This window comes from Melopsittacus undulatus, chromosome 1 (assembly GCF_012275295.1).
Source record: "Melopsittacus undulatus isolate bMelUnd1 chromosome 1, bMelUnd1.mat.Z, whole genome shotgun sequence".
Lineage (NCBI taxonomy): Eukaryota > Metazoa > Chordata > Aves > Psittaciformes > Psittaculidae > Melopsittacus > Melopsittacus undulatus.
Genome location: NC_047527.1, coordinates 61,589,056 through 61,612,640, shown reverse-complemented (window position 1 = coordinate 61,612,640; position 23,585 = coordinate 61,589,056). Strand labels below are relative to the sequence as shown.

At 40.8% G+C, this 23,585-nt stretch overlaps 1 protein-coding gene across 4 annotated transcripts in view; it reads right to left on the bottom strand.

Annotated features, from left to right (window-relative positions):
* Positions 1-23,585, bottom strand: part of CARMIL1 (capping protein regulator and myosin 1 linker 1) — a 192,903-nt gene that overhangs the window by 6,628 nt on the left and 162,690 nt on the right. For all 4 annotated transcript variants that reach the window (XM_034074622.1, XM_034074623.1, XM_034074628.1 and 1 more), the window contains 6 exons: positions 16,118-16,184; positions 15,615-15,811; positions 10,600-10,706; positions 8,578-9,010; positions 4,765-4,843; positions 1,877-2,110 (listed from right to left, as the gene is read on the bottom strand). In XM_034074622.1, the coding sequence (XP_033930513.1) occupies positions 1,877-2,110; positions 4,765-4,843; positions 8,578-9,010; positions 10,600-10,706; positions 15,615-15,811; positions 16,118-16,184 (1,117 nt within the window). The remainder of the gene's footprint in view (positions 1-1,876; positions 2,111-4,764; positions 4,844-8,577; positions 9,011-10,599; positions 10,707-15,614; positions 15,812-16,117; positions 16,185-23,585) is intronic.

Sequence of the window (23,585 nt, the reverse complement as noted above, 5' to 3'; positions counted from 1 at the left end):
ACTAAGAAGATACATTAGTGCTGACAGAATGAAAAAGGAACTCAGAGTATCACCTGTATTGCATGTTTGTACAATGAATTAAGTCAGTTGTATACTGGAAAATAATAGGAATTAATTTCCGTGGTGGAGCCACCACAAAGGAGACAATTGTTTTACTTTCAGCACAGGAAAGCGATGAACTTCCAAATGCAACTCAAGTAGAACAGATACACCAATTCTTGGACCTGCTCCATGCTTTTGATGTGTGCGTGAGGCCAGTTGCCTTGGGAAACTTGGTATCAACATATGGATGAGCTCAGTGCTTGGCAAACACAGACATGTTATTTCTGAACTAAAGCTGTAATGTACTTTATTAAGGAACCACTTTCAGTCTCTGATAATTTGTGGAGCTCTGCGCTCTGTTCCTTGGCCTTCAGATGACTTAGCAAGAATTTGCTATCATAGTTTGGCCACACCCCTGGGAACAACAGCAGAAACAAGAGCGTAAATAGAATTATTGCTTGGCTTCTTCATCACATCACCTGGGCATGCTTAACCAGCAGGTTGTTTCAGGTACAGGAATAGAAGTTATACTGCAACAGAGATGGTGCTGCTTTTTCTGCCACCTGAGGAGTTGGTCTATTACAAGTAAATGTTAATTACTCTGTGTTAAACCCACAGTATGCTCTCTCTGCAGGAAAACAGGAGCTGGCAGAAACAGATAGCTTAGGTCTTTCTGATATCTGAGATTTTGAGATAACACACTGCCTATTTTACAGATTAAGCATCACAATATAAGCCCTGCTTTGCTATTGTATTAATCTTTGTGAGCATCTTACCCAACACCTCTCACTTTTATGGCCATTTCTAAAATGATCAATAAAGCAAATATAAAGCCATCTAAAACCTGAAGGTGATTCTGTGTTTGAACAACATTCTACCCACTGAAATGCAGAGACTAAGTAATGCTCAGGTTACACATGAAGGGCAGGGAGGAGGCTGTAATATCCCTCTGTCTCCTCATCCTCACCAGAAATGACATCTTCCTAAGGTCAACAGTGAGTATGGGAAAAGTCTAGAAGTCTACAAGCTATGCTCAAATTTTTCACTCATTAGCAATTAATAAGCTGTATGCCACAGCTAATGTGAGAGTCAGTAACTACCGCTTAATTCCCCACAGCTGCAGTGGCTGTACTTCGGGACAAGGGGGTTGTGACACTGGCCTATTAAGCAGCAGACAGATAAATGTATGGAGGATGTGCTGAGGTATTTCCCACTATTGGAAACCTGGAGATAATAACCAGGCAGGAAGTTCGGGCAGAACAGAAGTTAACAGTCATTCAACTGGCAGACATGCAGAGTTATAAAAGCACAGTTACAATTATTTCCAGTCAGAAGCAATAAGGAAAGAAACAAAGGCAAAACAAGTTAAAAGAGTGAGAGACAGTTGTTTTGTTCAAGTTATTAAGAACAACAGGCATTTAGTTGAGGACCTAGAAGAAGCTTGCCAGAAAACCCCAAGGACTTCAATACTTAGAGCAAGGTGTTTAGGGAAAATAGTTACTTTTGTCAGTGCTTCTACATCAGGGCTTTGATGCTGAAGTAGCTTTCTGTGATTATCTCTTCCATGAAAGTGGGCTAACTCAAAACAGCTCTGCTGCTGCTGCTATTGCTTCTCCTCAGATTACAGATTGGACCACTTTAGTAAGTTTATCTGAATTAGGGCAAAGGGAGGTGGAAAGAAAGATGCAAATCAAGAACAAGTGATGGAAGAACCTGCCCCTCTACATTTAACTTCTGTTAAGCATGTGGCCATTGGTGTCTCCTCCACAGCCCACACAAACATGCCTTAGAAGTACCCAGCTGAGGATAGCAAATGCCCAGAAGAGCTCCTCACCAGTACGAGAGGCAGAGCGTGGTTTCTGTGGCACCGTGGGTCGTGCTGCCAGGCTGGGCTTCGTTGCCTGCAGTGGGGGTTTTGGGCTGGTCGGTGTATTGGAAGAACTTCTTGCCTTTGCACCAGCTTCTGCCTTTGGTTCAGCTTTTGAATTTTTTTCAGATGATGCTGAGATGGAGTCACCTTTATTCGAGGCAAACCGGCTCTCCGGAAGGGTCTGCTGGAGTTTAGGCACTAAAATAGACAGACACATAAAATAAAATCTCCTGCAACATAGAAGGCTCTGTAAAGAGATATGCTTGTGTGGAAAATACCATCATTACCTCACAAATCATTGCTGCACTGCTGGGTGAGTGAGAGGACCCCTAACAGTTCATTGAAAATCACTGCAAAAAAAGCTTCTAAAACTGCTAGTTCTCACATGTGCTAAGCTTCATAATGATGGCATTCCCCCCTTTTTAATGTTCCTGGGGCGATGGCTGGCTGGACCTTATTCTTCCTTCACCTTTCTGGGAGCAGATGGTACAGCCTACCTGCTGAGAAAGCATGATCAGTGGAAAAGGCAGTCTTTGGCTGTTTTGTGCCTCTACAGACAAAAGGCTGGGTATCCAAGATCAACAGAGAAATCCTGGCCCAGAAAATAAATCCCAAATGTGTGATCAGCAGGCTACATCTTTTTATTTGTTGCTTTTAGCAAAGTCTGGAGGAGGCTTTGAAACTTAGCTGAGATCAAAGTATTCACCGTATAACATTTTGATTTATCTAGTAACGCTGTATATGGATTATGGTTTCCACACATTAGCAAATTTATCAACTTATTATTTACCCCAACCAAAGGCCAAGGTATTTACAGATAAAGCTACACTGACTTGCAGGCAATAAATCAGTCTTATCTAGCTGTGCAACTTGGTAGAAAGCCTGCCAGACTCTAGGTTGCAAACAAGCAAAATGCCTGCCCTACTTTCCTATGCTGCAGCTCTTGGAGGTTGAAGGCTTGTACATATAGGGTATAATGATTATCTTGGCACTTGTATGTTAGCCTGGGACTTTCAATGATTGTGACATCTTTGTCCTCAAAAGAGAATTACAGACTGAAATGCAGACTGGTAGCCTTGGTACTTGGCAAAGATGATGACTTGACCTATCTACCTGCTATTGCCATTCAGAAATCCTACTTGTTACAAAAGTGCTGAGCACAGGCATTTTAAGGGCAGTGGGAGGGAAGGGAGTGTTGATACAGCTTGTTGCAAGCCAATCTCCAATACCTTCTTCCAGCTTATGTAGCTGTTTTGCACTCCAGCTGGAGTTAAACTCTGGCAAACTATATAGAGTTGGGCAGCACATACATATTTTTGTGGCTCTTCACACATGCAACAGACTTTCATGCTGCAAGCAAAACAGCAGGACACCTTCTCCACTTGTGTGTGTGTGTGCATAACAAAAAAGCAGGCAACATCCAGACATGAAGAAAGGAATAAACCCCCCCATATTCTTCTGCATCACCAGCTTCAGTTTTCCTGTAGCAACATCCAGCAATTCTCCATTAACTGTCTCTCTTGCCTTCCTAACCTCAGGCTTGCTAATATCATTAGAACCCAGTAAGTTAAAATACATTAACCTAAATCAAAGACAAACTGTAGTCACAACAGTGAAGAGCAGCTCTGGGAAGCTCTTAAGCAACAGTTTACTTTTTTAAGGTACAAAAGAATTAACAGCTGGAGGCCAAAAAGAAGGGACATGCACAGTGCAGTGAGGTGGGGGTGAAATGTGTCATATACAGAGACAAGGATCAGAGAAAAATTGGGGTCAGACACTCCCACCTACTTTAATGCCCCAAGCACAGATTATTCTGGCTCCTCTGGCTTCAATATGACAGTATTAGGGAGCACATACAAGGTCCTCCTCAAGAGATAATCAGGCTTTAAAAGTGCTGATGTATAGAGTTTAGCATGCTCTGAATATGCCCCATTTGGATTTTGGTTCCAGTCTTTTTTTTTCAGCCTTGATTCTGTATGTTTTGGCAGCCGTATGTGCTGTGCTTGCAGGATACCTACCACTAGGGAATGAGACCTGGATTTCCTAGTTCAGTCTCCTCCTTTCAGTCCAGCCAATGTCGTATGCACAAACCACCAGATCTGAATCCCTTCTGAACGCTTCACTGGCCAGCCAGTTTCAGAAGAATGCACAGAGACCAGAATTTGATCTTGTTCTGATATGGCTGCACTGTAGGCTCTGCCATGTCAGGATCCAGGACTACACGCATAGGGAACTGCTGCTTTAAGCACTGCAAGGCTAGACTCCACTTTGCACATAATAGAGTCATTTTGTGCATGTGTGCAATGTCCAGGGGCTTCCACAGGTTTGCATACAACCCTGGCTTTGGTCAAGCCAGGCAAATCCTTGGAAGAGCCAGCTGCCATTGCCTACAAGATGCCTAGTCTAGCAGCTGAAAGCTGGTACGTGCACAGACTACAATAAATCTTGCAAATTGGTCATATTTAAGTCATCAGATAGATTGAGTTTCACTTCTTCCTGCACAGACATTTTTGCTGACTCCTAGTTTCATCTTCAGCTTTGCTGATCCCATTACAAGTCGGCATCCTTTTGAAGGTACCTCAGGCATATGCACCAAGTACTTTCCCTTCTGTGCAATGCGGAACACAAGTAAAAGCTAAGCTGTCAACTCTGCCCTAGAGCTGCCTTGACAAGAAGTGTTGCCCAACACAGTACAAAAAAGTGGGCTTGTTTCTAATCCTTTTCACATAGTGTAAGCTTGTATTTCACTTAAGCAACTGTAGGCACACAATCTGGAGAGGGAAGTGAGATTTTTGAGGTTAGGCATTTTGCATTTTCAAAAAGAAGCTGATACCAGGACATTCAAACTGTACCTGTACCACTTCCATCCAGCCGTTCTGAGCTCATCACGGTGTCAAAAGATTCTCTGGGAGTTGTGTCATTCCCAAGTTTCTGAAAGAGTGAGAAAATCTTTCATATTAATAATGTATCTGAATTAACACAACTCAGTGGTTCTGTTAGGGGAAAAAAAAGCTCTAATTTGGAAGCCATAAGGCAGAGAAAGCAGTGATAGTAACAAATGGCAGATTCTCCTTGTTTCTATTGCAGGTCTTGGAGATCTAAGCAGGAAGAAAACTGCTACTACAGCAGTACACACATATTTACACAACAGACCTTACTTACTGAAAGGTGTTTAAAGCTACCCATAACAAGCACCGCTGGATGCTCGGCACCTCTACAGAAAGGGGTCTTCTTGTTCATGTGCTGGTATACTGGCTAAATCTTATATTCTCAAAATAGCTTTCCTAACATCCTGGCCTCAAAACAAAAGGTGAAAAGACTAGCTGTAGTCTAAGTGAGCTTGAAACCTGTGCGCTCACCAGAAGAAGCTTAGATAGGCAGCTGATGGGCTTGTAAAAAAAACAGCATTCTTTTAGTGTCTTTCCTGCAGGAACATTATGTTTTGTACCACTGAGTGAAAACTAGGGTTTTATTAAAATTCCTTGGCTGTCATTGATATTTTGGCTAAATTCTCACCTTTCCACCTCCATCTAAAGTAAAATGTTTCTTTGTAAGATGGTCTTGACTATGCAATTTTGAAATGAACAGCACTCTTTGCTTACTGGTTTTTCTTCCATACCTTGGTAAAAAAGCTTTTGAGAACTGAATTTGCAACAATTTTTTTCATGCCTGTAACCAATACATTTATTTTTCTATGTAAATATTGAAGATGCATGCATAACACTTAGCTACAGTAAATGACTTAATTTTCATATTGTATGACAATATGAAAACTAACTTCACTATAGCTCCTGCCTCCATCCCTAGTTATGGGACTAACAGGGAAATCACACCATGTACAGAGACAAGTACAATAGCCAGTGCTGGCATCTGTTACTGGAATACTTAAAAATGCAATTAAGATGTTACCACGTTTGGCTACCTACAATACACACATTACAAACTGCTTACAGTCCCAAGAGAACACTTAACACTAGCTACAAAACTTCAGTCTGAGAAGCTGTCAGTCATGTCAGATAAATGCAGGTGATTTTATTATGTAGATAAATAACGAGCAGGCCCTACTTTTAATAGGAATTCTTGCAAGGCTGGGAAATCCTGCAGAGTTGAGTACCATCGAGAGTGAATAAACAGGTTATGAACGACGGTCTGCTCCTAGGTCTTGCTCGAGGTACTTAAAAATTCAGTCTGCAAACACTAGATGGAGCTAAAAGATAGTTTTATGCATGCCCAGAGGCACTGCTAATTTGTAGACTCCTCTCTACCCTTAATGCCAATTCACACACTGTATTCTAAGCAAAAGAAAACAAGAAAGCATCTACCATCTTTCCATCTACTGTGCACCTGCTTGTATCTGTAACAAGACTGCGGTAGGGTACGAATGAAATAGCAAATTCCTTCTGGCTTTGTTTGCATGTAAAATAGCTCAGAATCTAAGCAGCCATCTGTACCTTAAAGCAAAATACCATTTTCCATCACACTGGAATTCTGATAAATTTGAAGATGGTAGGGAAGTTGATGTCATACCCATTCTAAACAATGTAAGAGAGCAGTGGGATGCTGTCTTCTGTAGCTCAACCATTCAGATACTGCATGATTTTCATCATCTTGAATATCATGAATAAAAGTACAAACCTAAATTATTCGATATTTTGATCCAGGATGAAGCATGTGAAAAATTCTTTAGAACAGCAGTTCAATTTTGTGTGGTCTTGGCAACATTAAGAATGGATAACTTGGTACCCTGCTGTGTACAGATTCCTGTTTCAGTTCTGTTTTCTTGTCACTCTTTAAATAGTAGTACAAAAACCCTTTATTTTTATATCCCATAAATATGATAAAACCAAAAATCTAACAAGAAAAATCACTAATACAGTTTCTTGAAAATTAAACCTGAAAGAAAAAGAGAGGCAACATTTCCAACCAGTAAAAAAGCAAAGGGTGGAAAAAACTGGGAAGAGGCAACTGTTCTTTTTGATAGATGAAACTCAAATTTTCAATCAATGCTACAAAGCAGCTCATCAATCACAGAGCACTTTTACACTCCCCACGTAAGAAAAGAAACTACATATGCTAATATTACACATCAGTCACATTATTCCAGATCTGACTAACTTTAGATGACAAGTGTTAAGAACTTGAAGAGCACCAAGCATATACTGTTTGCAGTTATAAAGATGTATATAATCTGGAGTAGCATGGTAAATTTAAAGTTACAGGCAGAGCATAACACTCTTACTTAAAATCATACAGTGTTTTCCTTAAAAATTTGGTGTTTTAGGAATCAATGGGATTATTCACAGGCAATACTCAGCACCAGTGAGAATGGTAGAAAAAAAATGGAAAAAAATATATCAGTTTTATGCTGAGGATCCCTTTAATGAGCCATAGACAACTGTGTTAATTTGACTCTGCTTATTACAAGACTCCAGTGTTTGCAGGAATGGTTCAGTCATCATGGCAAGTACTTTAAACTACAAAGAAAGACAGAATGAACTTTGAGTGTCTGTTCTGTAATGTATTAAAAGAAGGAAAACACAGCAAAGCTTGCAGATGACCTCTGTCATAAGGTAACAGCTTCCAAATGACAGGGGATAAATGGTGGGGAATGGAGAGCATCCAAGATCCCTGCATGCTGAAGAGAAAGAGAGGACTGAAAAAAGGCTGATCTTTTGGTAATTTAAGAATATGCCAACTGCAGCTGGGATGATAATGGGGAAGTTCAATGGCAAATGGACATGAAGCAAAATAGTTCAGCCTAAAATGCTTCAGAGTAACACTAGGATATTCCGCTCCACACATTTGCAAAGTGAAGCAAGGTTGCTGCCCAGCATCAGCACTTCACAGAGAAGAAAATTAGAGGGGAGGGAAGGGAATCCAGACAGATAATTGGGAATAGATTAATTTTTTTTAGAAAGCTTATTTTCTTTGAGTGTTAGCATTTGAAATACAGAAATTGAAGGCATAACAATAATTAGATGTGGGGCAAAAAGGACGTAAAAATGAAGTACATAAAGTATGATCTAAATAGTTGTAAACAGTGTCATGAAGCCAGATTTACTTCTCTGCATGGAAGATATAATTTAAAATACAGTACAGTTCTCCATCTTTCTACATCACCTTCTAAAAGAGAAGAGTACATACAGCTACCACTGTAGTTCACTCTGCTAAACACCTGAGATACTGGTGTGCAGTGGGCACACAGGAAGACATCCATCCTAGTTTTACTTTTTCTAAAGCATGTTTCCATTACACATGAACAAACCACACATCACATAGAGAGGAGACTTCCAAGCTATGCTTACTAGTTGCCCAAAAATTTTTGTGTAACACATGTAAACAATTATGTGCCCTCTTCTGTGCTTGTGATGGCCTGACATAAAGTGCAAGATCTGGTGTCACCTCCTCCACAAGAGGTGGAGGCTTAAGAACATATTTCCTGCTGTGCCTCCACATTTGCAGCCTAGCCCTTAGCCAGGGTATTTACGTTTAACCAAGATAGCAAAGAGCAAATCTCCTGCAGAACACCATAATCCCTGGTGGAAAGCAGGACTGATGTGCCAAACCCCAGGCATCAACCCTTGTAGACCCAGTCTACCTCCCCTGAAGACACCTGGCTCTTACCCATTTTTTCAACAACCCAAGAGAAATCAAATTGCCTTCACCTTCTGAGCAAATGCTGCTCTCTTCTCCTGCTTGGCTTTCATTTCTGCGAGAAGTCCACTGCCCATCACCTGCACGCCATACCTCCGGCCTCCTTGTGGGCTTCCTTTGCTGTCACCCCTCTCGGCTTTTGCTGCATCATCTGTCTGTGCCTCCTCCAGTGAGTCCGGTGTCTTTAACTCTTCAGATCGCTCTGTACCACCGTTCTGCTCTGCAGGCTTTACCTCCTTCTTGTTTGTGTCCACAGCTGGACTTTTTGTAGCAACCTTGGGCGAGGAGGGCTCCTCTGCCACCATCACAGTCTGGGGACGTTCAGATTTGGAGCCTCTTGATTTGATTAAGTTAAGGAAGCCACTCTTCCTTGAGTCCCTTTTCTTCTTCTCATCACCTGCTTCACTGGGTTCACTGCTCTCTGAACTTTTAGTTGACGGTCTCCTATTAAGACAGAGACATTTTAAACAATTCTCTACTCCCCTCCTCCCTCTCATTTAACAGTACCAAATTACTTCTTCTGGGCAAACCAATCTTTTATCTGATCCGTACATTGCTCTAGGCCCAGTCATTAGCTGGTGTGTCTAAATTAAAAACTGGACAATCAACACTGATCATACTGTCTTGAGGATTCTTGTCCTGGCCTTGTGCATGGTACATTGAAGAAAGGCAACTATGTCATCTGCGCTGGGAACTCAGCTGTTTCAACATCAATCAGCTCTACTCAACCTGCTTATGAACATCCGTACTGGGTTCACATGACAATATTTTGGTAGTGTGTGTGGGAGGGGATCTAGAGGAGTAACTTCTGTGAGAAAAAGCTGTTAGAAGCTTCCCTTGTGTCTGATAGAGCCAATGCCAGCATGTATGTTACAAGCAGAGTGCTGAGGGGAAAGCTGGGTGCACAACATGTCTACATAAGAATACCCTAACTGGACAGAGAACCACCAGTGCAGCAAACCGGCATGTCCAGGGATGGGCACACAAGGACAGTGCAAGTTTATGGCAATATCTGAAAACGAGGGGCTGGCAGGCATCCAAGGGAAGCACAGGAGGATGCAGTACTCTGTGAGCACCCTGAACCCAACCTGGCTAATCCATTTTTTAAAGCTGCCATCATTTAACCACTACACATAGTATATCACACATGGCTTCACATGTCACTATTGATACTTATAACTCACGCTGGCTTTAAAACATTTGCTTTTCCTGCCACAGCTAGTTACCCACTAACACCTATCATTTCTTAATGGATGTCACATACAGCACAGAAGGGGTCATTCCAAGTTGTCTGGAAATCAGCCTCGCTTCCTCATTTATTTATGCAAGTATTTGTGTGTGTTTGTCTCTGTATGTATACAGACAAACACACACTAATGCAAGAACATTTAGATATGTGGTTCTGTAAATACACAACCAGCTACAAAGCAACTGTATAAACTGTATAATCCTTCTACAAAGCTGAAGGAGACATATCTTTTAGGTAAATGAATTGCCTAAACCTGGGATACGAAACCTTGATCAAACATGTCTTTAGCGTGTTTCTGAATCAGCTTAAATCTACTAAATCATTTACTATTTCCATCATCCATCAAAACACTGTCAACTGCAGTCCTTACCAGACAGAGACAACCATGTGCACTACTAGCACTGGAGAGGAGATCCTCAACCAACACAAAGCCCTGCTCCAGCCCTAATGAGCTCCGCTGAAGAACAAAATGAAGGCAACTGAATTACAGAAATACACCTGAGTCAGTAACTCCCATTACACAGTATATTAAAGCAATTTATTACAAAGTAGCAGTTTTTAAGGGAGGGTAATTGAATTCACAATGTATTGACTATTAAGATAATTTCTGCCTTTGACAACAGCAACCCTGGATATTGGGAACAGAGGTCAAACACAACACGGAAGTGCTACGTGCTCATCTACCAGGATTGTTTTTGCTTGTTTGGTTGTGGGTTGTTTTGGTTTTTTTTTACTTATTTTTAAAAATTTAAATATAAACTTAAAAAAATAAATTTGAACTTACTTTGAATCCATTTTTGTCACTTTCTTAGTGAAAAATTCATCCACGCCTTCATCCACTCTCCCCATGAGGCCATTCTGATCACCTTCTGGAGGCACTCCAGCAGATACCTGAAGGAAGGGAACACTCTCTCTGGTATATAGTAATCTAAGCATACTTGTTTCAGTGATAATAACTGAGAGTTAAGACATTATAAAAGTTGTGTGATCCAACCAAACCTCAGTGTGGACAATGGAATCACCAATAGAATTCCCTTTCCCTTCAGTGAGGATAGGTGACGCATTACATCAAACTTTAAGCAACCCAGAACACCAGTGACAAATTGTATACTGCAATGTAGGAGACCAGGCATTGAATGCCTTGGGCTTATAAAGATCAGTAGTTCTGTTAGGAAATTAAAAAGGGAGTTAAGTCATCCTGATCATGTGGTGACCTGAGGAGAACATATTTTCAGCAGTTAGCTGTTCCCCAGTTCAGAGAAAAAAACATATGTTCTGGATTTTGGATTTAAAGATCCAGAAACAGAGTTCCAGCAGGCTAACAAAAAGCCTTTTATAGTCCATTCACTCCAGCACTACCAGAAGCAGAGACTCTAAATACAGAATTGGGTGTTTCACCTTAGGAACTGAACACAGATATTTGCTGAGTGTCTGAAAATGGCGCACCCACTCCCCCTTTTTGTTTTCAGTGCCCACATTTTGAATGTGGATGACAGAAGCATCTAAACCAGGCTGACTTAGTAATACCTGCTGATCACAAAGGCCCTGTGAAGATTAGCTTGTGACTCTATAGCCTCCTGAAGATGAAACATGCTGTCTCCTGGGAGGATTTCTCATGTGGTCTGGCTCCTCTGTGCAGCTTTGATGTGGAAAACTGCTAGTACCAGTAGAGAGAGTTCCTTCAACTTAAATGCTGTATAGAAACCTTTCAGGTGACTACAAAGGACTCCACAAGACCCAACCCAGTTGTCTTCTTGGTAGTACTAACAACTAGGTATCGGTCTGCCACAAAACAGCAGAGTTTGTAATTTAAAACAATTTAAATCAAGGAATCTCCTAGTTGCCACAATAACTCAGAATAATCCCAGCTTCCCTTTTCAGCTGGAATACTCACTTTTTTCTATACCTCTAATAAGAAAAATGAATACTCTTAAAAGCTGCAGTTAACGTCAAACCCAGACTCATTAAGCCAGGACAATGGATGTACTTTGACCCATGCATGAAACTTCCTACTTTTCACTGCTGAACCTCATTAGAAACCAAGTATTTACTTTGTTATCAAACAACAGTTAATATTTTATTAATACCTGCTGCAGCAATGTAATACTGATCTGAAAGAGCCCACCTGGAATGACTCCCTTGATGCCAGTTAAACTGTGTATTTTCTATTAAAAACCAGTTTATTCTAAGAAGCACAATGACTTCTCAGACTTCCAACTCTGCCACCTTTGGGGTTTTCTGCAGAGAACTTGTTTAGCTGGAACATCTGACACTAAGCAGCAATGCATATTCTAACATCTGGGTTGGTCACACCAGTGTTGCTTGTCTCAGTGTAAGTATTTACCCTCCTCAGTCAAAACCAGTTGACATTGATGTTTGAACCAAAACATGTCAACCAACAGTGGCTGACACAGTTCAGCAGAATGAGACACCATTTAATATTGATACTGGAGCCCTCCAGATAGTAGGAACAAACATGGGTATCAAAGGCAAATGAATCTCCTGAAGGAGAAGTAACAGAAGAATCCAATGATCTGCAGCAAATGAGAAGGTCTACCTCAAAACAGAAACTAGGTTGTAGATGAAAAGCAGCAAGTTTCTAAAAATGTCCTAAAGACGTACACAGATGTTGAGAGCCTAATAAGGTCCTCAAAGCATAGGATTTTCTTATAGATATAGAATCACAGAATCATAGAATAGTTAGGGTTGAAAAGGACCTTAAGATCATTTAGTTCCAACCCCCCTGCAATGGGCAGGGACACCTCACACTAAACCATGTCACCCAAGGCTTCATCCAACCTGGCCTTCAACACTGCCAGGGATGGAGCATTCACAACCTTCCTGGGCAACCCATTCCAGTACCTCACCACCCTCACAGTAAATAATTTCTTCCTTACACCCAGTCTAAACCTCTGCTGTTTAAGTTTCAACCCGTTACCCCTTGTCCTATCACTACAGTCCCTAATGAAGAGTCCCTCCCCAGCATCCCTATAGCCCCCTTCAGATACTGGAAGGCTGCTATGAGGTCTCCACGCAGCCTTCTCTTCTCCAGGCTGAACAGCCCCAACTTTCTCAGCCTGTCTTCATATGGGAGGTGCTCCAGTCCCCTGATCATCCTCGTGGCCCTCCTCTGGACTTGTTCCAACAGTTCCATGTCCTTCTTATGTTAAGGACACCAGAACTGCACACAATACTCCAAGTGAGGTCTCACAAGAGCAGAGTAGAGGGGCAGGATCACCTCCTTTGACCTGCTGGTCACGCTTCTTTTGATGCAGCCCAGAATACGGTTGGCTTCCTGGGCTGTAAGCGCACACTGAAGCTGGCTCATGTTCATTTTCTCATTGACCAACACCCCCAAGTCCTTCTCCGCAGGGCTGCTCTGAATCTCTTCTCTGCCCAACCTGTAGCTGTGCCTGGGATTGCTCCGACCCTGGTGTAGGACCTTGCACTTGTCATGGTTATTGTTATTTATGTAATGCTCTTTAGTGATCAACACTAATGTAAAGGACTGAGCTCTGGTTTATATTTTACATTTCTAATGCTAAAACAAATCACAAAAATTTAAGTTTTCATATGTCAATTCTATTATTTTTCTTAGCCTAAGTTTAAAAGTGAGCCTTGTCTGTTTCTTCCTTATGGAAAAAAACTGGCTTGGAAGCAGAACTAAATAAAATGAATCACAATCTCTTGCATACTTTACAGATTCATCTCTTTGCTGTGCTAAATCTTCACACCTGACAGAGGAACTCATGAGGTTAAGATCCCACAAAAATCTGAATGATAAACAACTGCTTCACCATATTGCTTCAAAACTACATGGGGGTGAGTGGTGCTAATGTTCCCCCTTTTTTTTAATTCCCTCTGAACACTCATTTCAGTAAAAATTGTGACAAAACTATAAATCTTTATTCTGTCCACCCACTCCATGTTAAGAGTTTTCACTTCTCCCTTTTTTCTCTGCTTTTCCCCTTTTGTTCTCGTTACATTTTTCAGCAAAACCAGAGAAGTACAGCTCTGATCATCAGAGACCCCTTAAATCACTAAATGGAAATAATGGGAACAGCAAACAACCCTACAGATCTGCTTTAAGCATTAGAAAAGGTCAAGATTTTGCCTTGCTCATTTCAAGTGCTTTTCCTAACCACTGCTTTCTGTAGTCTCAAAGTGACAAAACCAGAAGCAAATCAATTCTGCAAACAATGCCTCATGATATTTGGTGCATTTCCTGTGAAAGCTCAACTACCTCCAGAACAATGCCACAGTCCACTCATTACTCTGGCCTTCAAAATTCGGCTGTTTCATTTTTGGAAGCATCAAAGCAAACACCTTAAGTCTTTCAAAAAGTTGTTTAGACTTGTTATGGGGCCAGAAATAGTAAGGAATTAAATGGTCCATAAAAACAAGAGAGGGACAAGTAAGTTTAAGTGAAAAAAGTTTCTTTCCATTTCTGCAACTGAACAAACCCCTGATTTCCTAAGTAATTCAATGTGGATGAGCATTCCCACCAGATTGCACTATCATGGGAAGTAACACTTCTCCTCTAAGAGAAGTAAGGTTTTTGTTTCTGTTGAGCAAGATAATGTATGTCCTAGTTTCATGCCTGGTAGTGAAGCACTTGCCTTCTCCCATGCCCCCACTCCTTCCAAACTCCTTCCTGTGCAGATGGCATAGGATGCATCGAGTAGTTTGGAAGAGAAGCAAGTGTAGCAACTGGGAAAACATGTGTGTTCTGCAGAACTGGAATTGGAGAAAGTAAACACACGTGTGTTTTCACTACAATGTGGAGAACAGTCCATCCTTCTGCTACCTCTACCCTTCCCCACATAGCACAAGGGAATGGAAAGTTGGCTTGAATTGAAAGTTGGCTCAACCTCTGCTTGAAGGTTTCTGCATTTTCAAATGGTGCAAAAAACACTCTATCACCTGCTATGATCTTTCCAGCATTAGGGAAATTTTCAATGGTCTTCTCCATTGACAATCCTCAGGGAGCAGGAGAGGCCACAGGCATTCATTACTAGGCAGCATAACTCAGAGAAGCAATGGCTGCCCCTTGATAAGGGTTACTTATCATATCAGCTGTGCTCTGTTGCCATGAGATAGCTCTGTAACTATTCCAGATCTGTCCTTACATACCCTGAGGACATACCATCATAGAAGTAAATCTTTATTGATGTGGTATGCCAAGGAAATGGAACTGTGGGAACTCCTCACACATATTCCTGGGTTCACACCAATGCCTTTTGTAGACACAGTGCTCTTCTGTTTTGCTTTTCTAAGGCAGGCTCCAGCATGAAAAGCAGATCTGTGACTATGTAGATTTCCTGGCCCAAACAACACCTTTAGTTAAGGAGCTGTGGGAAGCTGCGTGTCACAGAGTAGCTCCTGTGAGAGCTGATAGAAATAAGAATTCATGCCAAGTTATCATGTCTTAATGCAGGCAGAAAAAAAGGATTAAGACTTAACAAAACCTTGCAGTATAACTGAAAAATCTCATGATATTTTGTGCATTTCCTGTGAAAGCTCCAACTACCTCCAGAAACTGCTTCCATGTAAAAACAAAAACAGAGAAAGGATAAAGCATATCCTGGTTTTAGGCTGTGCCAAAGAAGACAAAAAGCTTGTAATAGGGATTGCTCACTGAAAGACATGAATACCAGAAGAAAAAAATAAGCAGTTGCTTATGGCTTTTAAAACTTTAACAGGGGACTTTAAAAACTTTAACTCATTACACTGCAAGACATGACGCATGGCAAAAAATCAACAGATGAGATCGTCAGCAATATTTTAATGTGGACTCACTGCTGCTTGGCTTGGCTGTTGCTTTTTATTCCTTTTGGGCCTCAATTTTGTAAAGTGTTCCAGTTTTCTCCCTTCTTCTGAGGGTAACTCTGAAATGAATCCAGAAGTCCGTTTGTCTGGCCTGCTGGAAGGAAATGGTGGGTCTTCTATATGGATAGGTACTTCTTCCAGTGCTTTATCTAGATCAAACTCCATTTCTAAGAGAAATCAAAACTTTCTAATTAGATTTAGCATGATATTTAAAAGAACAATACAATGACATTCCTCTCTTTTGTGGTAAATAGTTATAAACACATTTAAAGAACTCACGTTTGTGAGCAGACAGAGCGCTATCAGCAAATATTTACTACCAAGTACACTAGCAGAGTCACAAACCAAAGTAACCAGTGTGGGCCTCAAATGCAGTACAGAAAGAGGGTCACCTGTGCTTTTCAATCAAGAACTACCTAGAAGAATCTCAGGAAAGCAAGGAAGAGAAAAGATTTTAATTAATTCTCACTTACCAAAAGCTCTGGACACTGGACGGAGCATTCTACTGTGGATGCTTTTCCTTTTTGATTTAGGAGTCATCTATCAACATAAAGCAAAACAAAAATTACTCCAGCAGACAGAAGAAGTGACAAAACACCTTTCTTTTTTATCCAACAAATCAGTTCTTCAAGCATGCATGTAATTTCAAGATATGGTTAGGTTTAACACCAGGGGGGAATGGTTTTTTTCGCCTCCCCTTCTCCAACATGCAGAACTTTTTTCTAAACTACAGTTTTGTTCAACTCATTTTGAACAAAATCAGGGAGATAAGTTTATTCTTCCCATTAAAACCACAGGCTGTACACAGGATGTTATTTGATGCCACCCAAGCATTAACTCACTGATTCCCAACTGTAAAACAAGGGAACTATTAAAACCTCACCTCTGCATTTGAGATCATGAGGCACAGAAAACTGGATTACTTTGTCCAGTACTGCTCAGTTAATGACAGTAGATGGACAGTTTCCTCCTTGTTCTGGATTTTAATTTTTGATACAAAATACACGTCCTCAGTTCATTTGTTAGTGAAAAGTGATTAAAATTCGGCTGTGGACACCACCACACAGCTCACTAAACTTTCCTAGCAAAATGCAGTCTTGGAGCACACACACCTTCTTCAAAAAGCAAAAATACCGTGTCAGTGTTAGCAATATCTCCAGTGAACACATGACTTCCCTGGACTTTAGATATGCTGAGAATAGGTGGAAAGTTACCTCGGCACAGAGTCAATATAGTTCCTGAAATTTATGTGCTATTGTTCTTCTCATGTTCACATTCCCAACAGAAAAGAAGTATTTTGCCTTAAGAGCATAAATACCCAAGACTTAAGACCTGAGTTTGATATTTTTGGGAAAAAAATAGCCCTTCTTTTCTTGCCTGCACTCTTCTGAAGGTTTGCATGGCAAGAAAGACAGGTTTGCTACATGTGTCACCAATTCCAAACCTCCTAACCTCAGCACTGTAAGACTTTCAACCAAAAAGTTGATTTCAGGGTTTCTAAGAGTTATTTTAAAATTACTCAGCTCTGCAAAGATGGGCTCCTTTTGCGGTACATGCTGGCTTTAGTGACAATCCATATACCTGCTAGACTTAAAGCCTCATGGCTTCAAACCTGGACTGTCCATCAGGAAGCTGTTATAGCTCAAAACTCATTAACAGAATTGTTAATTAAGTTTAGCAGTATCAATTGTATACGAGACAGAAAAGCTATAGTTGGCATTGACATTTCAGACAAATCATGAACTGTTCAGACAAACATTTGTTAGTTTTCATGTATGGAAAGTTCAGTGCACAGACTTACATGTACTGAATTCATATTCCCATCCAAAGTAGTCAGGAGGATTATTATGCCACTATTCACATGCTCAGGATTATGACAGATTTTCATAGCAGGAAAGTTATTACCCATCTTCTGAAGACCAGAAAAGGACTTGAAGACTAGAGAGTGAATAGTGATAGCATTGTCTGCATAACAGAGCTCTGTTTTTATTGCCATGCATACCGCTGGGGTAAAAAGAGACAGGTTTCCACTTCCACATTTGACAAGCATCAGCAAACGATATAATTTCAAGACCAATCAGGAAATAGCTTGCCACCTGAGCTGACTTACCCTGAAACTAATGAGTAAGGAAAGTGTTATTGCATCAAAAGATCAGACATTACTTTCAGGGTTACCAATAAATTAAATGCAGTGGATCTGATGCCAAGTGGCTGGAGAGGTGCTGAACTTTTTCAGCCAAAATTGCAGTGGGTTGTGCAACCAACAGGCACCTGGACAACATCTGAGCTGCACACCTCAACAGCTGCCAATCTATCACCCAAACCTGAAACAACCACAGGCATGTGCACCTCATGTAAGGAAATGTTGAAGCTGTTCAGCATTTGGGAAACAGCAATTAGGAGTTACCATCTGTAGCCCCTGGTTTTATTCCAGCCATAGCCCATTTCTCTTGGTAATGTTTACTTGCATGCATTTTGGTCTGCTGGCCACTTTTTTGGGTAGTGCAACTGAAGATTACATCTAGTAGGATAATGAAGCAACTCATGCACTAGAGAAGGTCAGAAAGTAGGGCAGAAAACAAGGCTGATAGGAGACCTCAAATCACGCAGTAACTTCACAGCCAGTATTCAGAGTGCTCCTGGATGAAGACAGACAAGCTGAGAGCTGCATTGGCCCAGGGCAGTAATGCAAAACAACAAAGGGCAAATTCTGAGGTTCCTGTGTAGGGATTTAAGTGCTCCAAAACATCCCTAAACAGCCAGGAACACAATGATTTCATCTTCCTTCCCAAACAAGAAAATGCCCCCAGATGACCCTGCAGAGCTTGTGCTGATGCCCATAATTCGGTTGCTGGACCACTGCTGTAACTTACTATCAGCTTGGCATGATCCATCAGTAGCTTGGCTGCTGGGGATAAAGGCAGAGGGATAGAGATGCCTCCCATTTGCTTTAACAGGATGATTAACAGCTATATGTACACTTTTATTTGAAAAACTTCTGTTTTCTAGGCTGTTTAGAAAGGGCACAGATGAAAGGCTTCTTGCCAAGTGAACTGTCTAGATCATAGAGCAAAATGGGTCAAAGCATTAATTTAAATAGGCCAGTGTGCTCTTTTTACAAAATATCAGACTTAATCTCAGCTTAATATTTCCACACAGTATGCTACAGCAGCACAGCACATGTCATTACTAGAGGAGATAGCTGAACTCTTAGGAAGAGATCGCTACCTCTCCCTAGCCTTAGACCCATTTCCCATAGTTCATGGAAGCAGTTTGGGTTTGGAAGATGCACACCTTCTGCCCTCCCACCACCTCTGGCCACACAAGTACAATGTGTTTCTCCTGCCTTATATTTCACTCATGGCCTTTACTGTTAGTATCAACCTCCCCTCCTTCACTTCTTCCACATCTTTCATTTTAGCGTAACACCTTCTGAACTTCTTCCTTGCACTTCTGTAATCATGCTGTAGGCTGCCTGGCAGAACAGGTAAAGAGATTAACTGCATCTCTGAGTCTTGGGAGATGCTCTTTGAAGTCTGTGTCACTGAGATCTCTGGAGGTGGCTCCACAAAGGAATCCTTCTGCAGGAGATGGGAGCCAGAAGATCTCCATCATGCTCCCAAATAAGGGCTTATTTAGAGTTAGACACTCTCACATACCCGACCCAACTTTAAACCCCCAGGATCTCTCACCATGATGACTGTCTCAGGTTCCTCTCTGCTGACTCCCTTACTCACAAAACTATCTGGGCTCTCCTGAGGTTTTTCTTTTAAATTATATTATCAACTGTGGAAGAACACTAGTATCTTGGGAATTAAAAACAACAAATAAAACCACTCTGAGTGCTAGAAAGCAATGTGCTTATAGCAGCAGGTTCTGCGATACTCCACATTCTCTTATTATACTGATGATTGAAATTACTCTCAGTGCTAAGGGATATGATCATTTCCACATTTTTCTCCTCCTCATCCAAAGTAATTTATATTCAATTCTATTAGATACAGGGATGCTCTGGGACCCTTCTGTCACTTGCCTTTCAAAAGATTTCAAGCAAACTAATGTACAATTTCCTCCTCCATCTTGAAATTCATCTCCCTTCAACTCCCCTTCCTGTAGAAACACTAAGGGCTAAGAGTGACAGCACAAAAAAGTGAGAACAGGAGTCAAAAGCTCAAGGTGATTCAACTAGACAAAGAAAACACAATTGACCCAACTGAGATAACCCCTGACATCTCTTCCAACCTAATGGCAAAACAGCCATAGTTTATGCCCATTTTTAAGCCATTCTTTCATTAAGCTGGATGATGCTTATCAATAGATTTCTTTCTGAGCAGCAATATTTGTGCTAATGTATCCAACATCAGCACTCTGCTTTGGTCTTAAAGCCAAGGGATGCTTTAAATTCAGATGGTAAGCTAAGCTGAACCTTTTTGTAAAATCCAGTTTCATCTCTGAACTGCTGCCTATTTCATTTGTAGGTGCAGATGGATGGCACTACAGTCTCCCAGGAGATTTACAAGGCAATACAGAGGCAAATGGAGCACAAAAACGTAAACCAGTAGGCCAGAAACAGCAGAGCTAAAAAAATACTTACACTTGTACAGCAGAGAGTCTCCATGCAGCAAAAAAGAAAGGAAAAAGAATATGAATGGGGAAGACAAAGCAATAGCAGTTCTCAGGAAAGGAGGCAAAACCAGAGTCACCAAAATAAAGAAAATTAAAGCCAAAACACTTAGAAGTCTTAGCAGGAAAGGTGACATGCAAGAATGGGGCAAAAATCTTTTGCAATTGGAGGGCTATACACTTCATTTTTCCATGTTTTATCTATACTGGGACAAATTCAGGTTTTCAGATGCTTGTTTCCAATACAAGGCACTCACCAATGGTGCCAACCTGCCATCTACTGTCCCAGTGTACTGTGTTTTTTATTTTCCTGGCATCAGGAGTGAGAAAACCCCTGTAATTCTGTTATTTCCAACTCTAAAGGAAGCTTTTGAATTAGAATTCTGCAGTTTTTTTATGGAAAGCAGGAAAGTGAGGAAAACAAAACAAAGTTTCTCTTGAAAGAATAAAAGGGGATGCTAGTGTGTTCTCTTGAGGTTTATATAAACTTAATCCAAAGCAACAGTATTTCTCTTTCTTCTAGTGTGGCTTAGAGGAGCAGGCTTTCAGGCACTTTTAGCAAATTATAAGAAAGTTAGTCCATTAACAGAGCACAACCTTTCCTCTTCCCTTTAAAAAATTAAAAGAAATGAAGCAGCACAGCCATCATATGAAAGCAAGCAATGCCATATCCCATCTCTTGTGTGGCACATAACCAGTCATGCCCTTCCTTAACTTAGAGTAATAAAAATCAATTATTTTAAATGTGATTTTGTCTTCCAAGTTGAATGGGCACTACTGCTGTAACAACACTGCTGGTATTAGCAGTGTGTTTGTGGCAGAAGTCAACAGGCACGGTGGGGATTAAACTTCAAGGCAAGGAAGTGCTGCATTTTCAAATGGATATTGCACCGGCATTTAATTAGCAGAGAAAACAGACTGTGCATAACATGAAATTCAGAATGTAATTGTTGAGGGGATATCAGTTTTTCAATGCTTTTACATTTTCAACAATAATAATCCATTTGTCACAGTTTATACACCTAAGGTTAACGGTAGTTAAAATTTTTAAGATATGATGGGCTACCTTTGAATAGCAAGAACAGTGTTCTTGCACACAGCTCCACTTCTTCTATTTTCCTACTGTCCTCAGGGGGTTGGTTGGATTGTTTTTTGTTTGTTTGGGGTATTTTTTGCCTTTTTTTTTAATTTTAATTTCTTTTATCTTCAGAAACTTTGGTTTTATGCAGTTGTTCTCAGCTAACAGCTGTTCAGGCAAACCTCCTCATTACTAGCATTTTTGTATGCTGTCCACACACACATACACTCTTACTCCGCTTCCCTGCCAGAACCCATGTTCTCTCTTCTCTTGCTGATCTTCTGTAATATCATTCACTAGGGCTGCCCTGAGGTTGCTGGAGAGACTGCAGAATTCACTGAGAAACATCTTAAAAATAAATTTCCAGCACATTTCAAAAACAATCTGCACCAGACAGCATCCAGGTGTTCTGTGTATTTAATTCAGGGGCAGGACAGTTACTTACATTATACAAGAAGCTGGAAAGGTGATTAGGACCAAAGTGCAAAGTGATATATATATAACAGGAAGCAGTCCCAGGGTCTGGGGGAGTTTACAGTCTGTGGTCCTTATGAGGGCTTATGGATACTCCTACTTTCTACACTTTAGTGATCTCACCTAAGGGAGTGTGACTACTGAGTTGATTAAACCTTAAAAGGTGCTAAACAGCTTGTTGGTTGGTTGGGGTAAGGTGGGAGAAGGAGGAGAGGGAGGCACACAGCAGGCAACAGGTTAGACAAGGGAGCACCACCAAGCAAAGCAAAGCCTAACGGACTTGCCTGAAGTCACCAAGGAATCTGACTGCTCTGCAGATGCCAGTCTTCAGACCCTTGAGGTACCACAGACAACGAGGCCACCCAACCCTTCCCTTCACTTGCACTAAGCATAACTGCAAAATAAAGTGGTCTGCCTCCCAGTGTACACAGGCCATTGCTAAAGACAAAACACCAATCCACAACCAGAAATCACAGTCAAATTCACTCTAGCAGAACCAAATCAGGGAATCGTAACAATGTGCCGATGTGCAAAATGGGAATGAGCTGTCAGAAAAAAATATTTGAAAGGATTCTTCCAGGACATTTTAAACTAGTGCTAAATTGTTTCAGCTGTATGTGTTTTTTGGGGTAAGAAAGAGGAATAAGAAAATATAGCATTTTATCACAAGTGCTGCTATTTTGTTTTGCTGTAAGGAGTCCTGACCAGTAAAACTGCCATGACACCATTTCTGTCAGTTGAACTTCTTCTAGTCTCCTACCTCTGACAGATGTGTTACACATCTGTTGTCTTATTAAAATAAATAACAATAAAATCATTAATAATAAATCAACTTCAGGTATTCTTTATAAATCAGAACAGTAAATTGACCAATTTTGCCTTTTTTTGCATATTAATCTTTGGACACACAGCTGTCTGTCTCATCATCTGTATAGAAAGCCTCAGAAATGAGATAGCTGCTATTGCTTACTCCAGCTACTGAAGATTTTATAATGTGATTTCCAGGGTAAAACCCTCAGCATGGCTCGCAGGAATTTAGCTATGTACTTCCCACTAGCAGCAGTGGTAACTTGAATCACTGTCCTTAGAGTTCCCCTCAAGTGCCACTGTCCTTGGAAAGTTAAATGCAATGCTAAAATCCATGACAGCTAATGGAGTATTTTACAGGGGACAGGAGAGCAAAGCCATTGACACATCCTTTAGAAGTGAAGGGCAAGCTGCAACAGGCTGCTATGTTGATGCAGCTGTCCTGAATGTAGCAGCTACACATTTTCACAGCAGTGGAGGATCTAGTCCTGATCCCTTCTATTTCAGAGTTCTGTCCCCTGTATGGAAATACTACATATAAATATAGATATTGTGAATAAATATGGCACACCAATAATCCATACTTGAATTTAAGGGGTATGCTTGTTTATTTCTTTCCCTTCCTCAAGAGAATGAGCTGTGGTTCAGAATTAATTCAATTAGTCTCATCTAAAGCAGTCTGACCTTTAGAATACTTTGTACAGCAACATTTTCTGATAGAAAAGGAGTAGCACTGCAGTAAGATAAGCTCAACAGATTTGCCCTTAAGCTTGTTTCATTTTACTAGCCAAGAAACCTTTGCTTTTCTGCTTGCTGAGATGTGGCTCATGTAATCTGCAATATTTCACCAAGTATTACAATATATTATTTTAATAAATAATTCTGCTGTTGCATCTTTCAAGTAATGTAAAATTCCTGCTAATAAATATCCCTGCATATAAATATCCAAAGCTTTTATT